Source organism: Sphaeroforma arctica (assembly GCF_001186125.1).
Source record: "Sphaeroforma arctica JP610 unplaced genomic scaffold supercont1.1916, whole genome shotgun sequence".
In the NCBI taxonomy this organism is placed as follows: Eukaryota; class Ichthyosporea; order Ichthyophonida; genus Sphaeroforma; species Sphaeroforma arctica.
In genome coordinates this window covers 1-3,670 of record NW_014038642.1, presented here as the reverse complement: position 1 = coordinate 3,670, position 3,670 = coordinate 1, and the positions used below count along the sequence as shown (strand labels likewise).

The 3,670-nt window shown below is 39.4% G+C and overlaps 1 protein-coding gene across 1 annotated transcript; it reads right to left on the bottom strand.

Annotated features, from left to right (window-relative positions):
* Positions 1-1,702: 1,702 nt before the first annotated feature.
* SARC_11850 (hypothetical protein) lies at positions 1,703-3,299 on the bottom strand. Its single transcript, XM_014294054.1, has 2 exons — positions 3,143-3,299; positions 1,703-2,472 (listed from the first exon to the last, which is right to left on the bottom strand). The coding sequence occupies exons 1-2, from the start codon at positions 3,233-3,235 to the stop codon at positions 2,299-2,301; spliced, it is 267 nt and encodes an 88-aa protein (XP_014149529.1). The 5' UTR covers positions 3,236-3,299; the 3' UTR covers positions 1,703-2,298.
* Between the last annotated feature and the right edge of the window lie 371 nt (positions 3,300-3,670).

Sequence of the window (3,670 nt, the reverse complement as noted above, 5' to 3'; positions counted from 1 at the left end):
TATATATATGACATTTGCATAGTCACAAGTGCATAGTTACAAAGTAGCAATTATGCACACATGACGTAGACGAGAAATTCGTTCGTATGTTGGTGAAAAGATGGTCAAGTATCAAATCAGAGCACGATCGCTCACTCAAATCTCCATATCCACGCAAGTACGTTTGTAAATATATATCCCTTAAACGTCAAAGACAACAGCTGCTGATTCTAATCATACCACTAGCGCAATCGTCCTGTGTCCGGGTTCCTCTTGGAACTACCGATGTTGTTATCTTGGCCCGTTTACTATTAGTGCTTTGATCTGGTTCGTCGCCCGAGCGGCGGGTTGGGCCGAGTGATTCGGGCAACGATGGAATATTCTGTCGTACTCGTTTCCGCGACATTGTCTATTGTGTTTAGCGGATGTGACCAATCTCTGCATTTGTTTAAAGATGCACTTTCTGACTGGAGTTTAGAGTGATTGTGCGTTCGAGGTTTGTTTGTACAGTAGCCACAGTAGGTGCATAGCTATAAACCACCCCAGCTACCAGCTACCAGCTACCAGCTACCACTAGTGTGCTCCGTCGCGCGGTCTCATAAATATTAAAAAAAACGCGGTCTCATGGTCTCATAAAATTTAACTGAAAAACGTTATCGTCGGATCTATGGCAAATCACTGATCAGAGTGATTACTGACCACAATCCATGGAATGTCATAAACTGCTGAACCTGGTAGCACCAGCTGCTCTCATTACTTTGATCCTTCTCGGCGCATCCCTTGGTGTCTAGTACGTTTTCGGGGATTTGAGTTAGTTTAATAAAGCAATGTTATGTTTCGTAAAGCAATGTTTCATAAAGCATTGTACGTGTCACACTCCCCAACTTCATCTCTAGCCAAGCAATTCGTACGTCCCGTTGGATTGCTCGTAGAAAGCACGAATGTACAAGCCCTTGCCGTATGCTTCCAACCTATTGGGGAGTGTGGTGAAGCAACTAAATATTGTGCACACTTGTGGCTAGTCTTGAGACCTTCACCGCAGCTATTATACTTTGTACAGTGTTCAAACTCGCAGATGTCGTATAGTCGTTGACACGTCCCTCGGTACAGACAGCACAAGCGATAATGACAGGGAAGGAGCTTTTGTGATCCGTTATTACTTGCGAGTTTCATTCTATCACCATGTCTCAAATAACACATATTCAAGGAAAAAACAATAAAAAGGGCATACGTGCATTGAGTATATAAAATAAGCAACATAACAGATGCGATCACAACGTAAATACATATATGCGTGAAATATAGAGCAAATGCACGAATCAATGGATGTGCATGAATGTTCATTATTGCATTACGTACGTCATATCGGACATAGGCATAACTGAAAGGCTTCTGTAAATAGTGCCTACTAATTGCGACACACAAGGAACTCAAAATTTCACTATCCAATTCAGACTTCCTTTTCCTGTGCACGTATAACAGTCGTAGCAAAATATAAAACTGGTCCACAGCGAAATGGATTGTCCAATATCCATTATTTGCAACACAAAAAGAACCCAATATTTGCCCGACCCTTTACTAGAGAGATGGAAGTGAAAATTCAAGATAGGTCCGAAAGAGTATTTCACTATTCAATTTAGACTTCCTGTACACCTAAAACAGTCGTCGCAAATATATAAAGTGGTCAATTGCGGCTAATATTGATAATGGACTTTGTTATATTGAGTTGCAGAAGAGCGCCTTGGTTTATTTATTTACGTTCCCATTTTAATGTTCCTATTTCCTATCTGTAACATGAAGCTATCCTAACTAGTCGAGCACCGGCGGGAGTGTCCATGAGATCAAACCAACGGTTCAAGTATCGAATGTAGCGTTCCTTCCCCAAATATACGATCAAATGATGAACCTAACAATACTATACTGTATAATGTATTCTGGTTCAGTAGTACAACGTGGTTGGCATTCTATTTGTAGATAAAGCTTACGGGGCACAGCCTGAAACAATTTGCAATAGGATATTTAAACCATCACAGGCAACAACTCCCGAGCGTAGTCACTCGTAAATATTGTACAGCGTGGGTCACTAGTAGGACCATGAGCATCGTTCCTTCTGGAGACATAGCAGACTCAACTCTTCAGAGAGTGCCACCCCTATCAGTACTAACTATTTAAGTGTATACCCGGCAGCCGAAGATTCAAGACAAACGTTGGAATTCTTAGGGATGTAGGTGATCTTAACACAGCGACTGACGGTGGGAGTGTGAGACCAGCAAAGCATATATACCTTGAAAATCTATTTATAGAATGGTAACAAGCTTTTTATAGCATTTTGAGCACGGCATCCGCACATTTCCGCACATTACTGAATTCAGCACCGCCTGATCGCGAGATCAGCTCAACCGCTTTACCAAACTCTAGTTGCGATACTATGGAACGGATTGATGTGCTGAGTGAGGTATAGGTGCCCAAAGCAACCAGCGCTCGGAATAGCACCTGTGTAAGGAATACTTGTGTATGAATAATATGGAAGTGTACGTACAAATATATATATATACATACATATATACATACAAATACACACACACTACTCACACACACATACACACACACACTACACACACACATATATATATATATATATATATGTTATTTATACATTCATAGATACATACATCCATATATATATATATATATATATATATATATACTCAATGTGCATCATATCGTCAAAGAATACTAAGATTTTTATGGCATGATTGTAACCAACAGTTCTTATTCATATACATGGTATTTAAATCGATATATCATATACACATGTAAACATGGTAGTTTATAGCAGACGATGTAAGATTATGGAGTATATTTCTGATATTCATGGATATCCTAGTCACATAAATACAAAAGATACAGCACACATGAATATCACTATGGAATTGAGGGCTAAACAATTGGTAACACTCCAAATACCAACACTGGCGAGCTGGACACCAGACGAGTAATAAAGATGTCGATAAGACATCCAAGCCAGGAAGGTATACCATAACACAAATACACATATATAATATGTGTGTATATAATATATAATATATGTGTATATAATATATAATATATGTGTATATAATATACAATATGTGTATATGGTATTTAATATATGGATTCTCACCTCTGGATCCTTCTCTGTGAGCACTATATCGCCGAGAAGTGTCAGGCACTGGATAACGAGCTCAGTGGTCGGTTCAATGTCCTTACGAGTCATCCCCACAGACACGTTCAACAGCACAGTTGCCAAGGCAAGTCGCACGTTCCTGTTATCGTGCGCTGAGGGTGTAGGTAGGAGCTATTTTTAGCATAAACGTACGCATTCTCATTCGCTTATATTGTGGTGATGAGTACACACGGTTGTGGACAACAGAGTTAACGGCACAGTCAACAAACACCAACGGACGTTTCTGACATCGGGCGCTGAACAAGATTTGGCGGAACAACGTATAGGCTGAGCCGTTTCAAGACCAGACTTGTCAGGCAAGAGCCCAAGACATGCATATGATAACAGTCGCGAAAGTCAATATTCGAAATATATACGTCAATATATATATATCTATATATATATATCTACATATATATATATATATATACATACACACATGTATATATACGTATACATCTATAGATATCTGTATACACACAAATA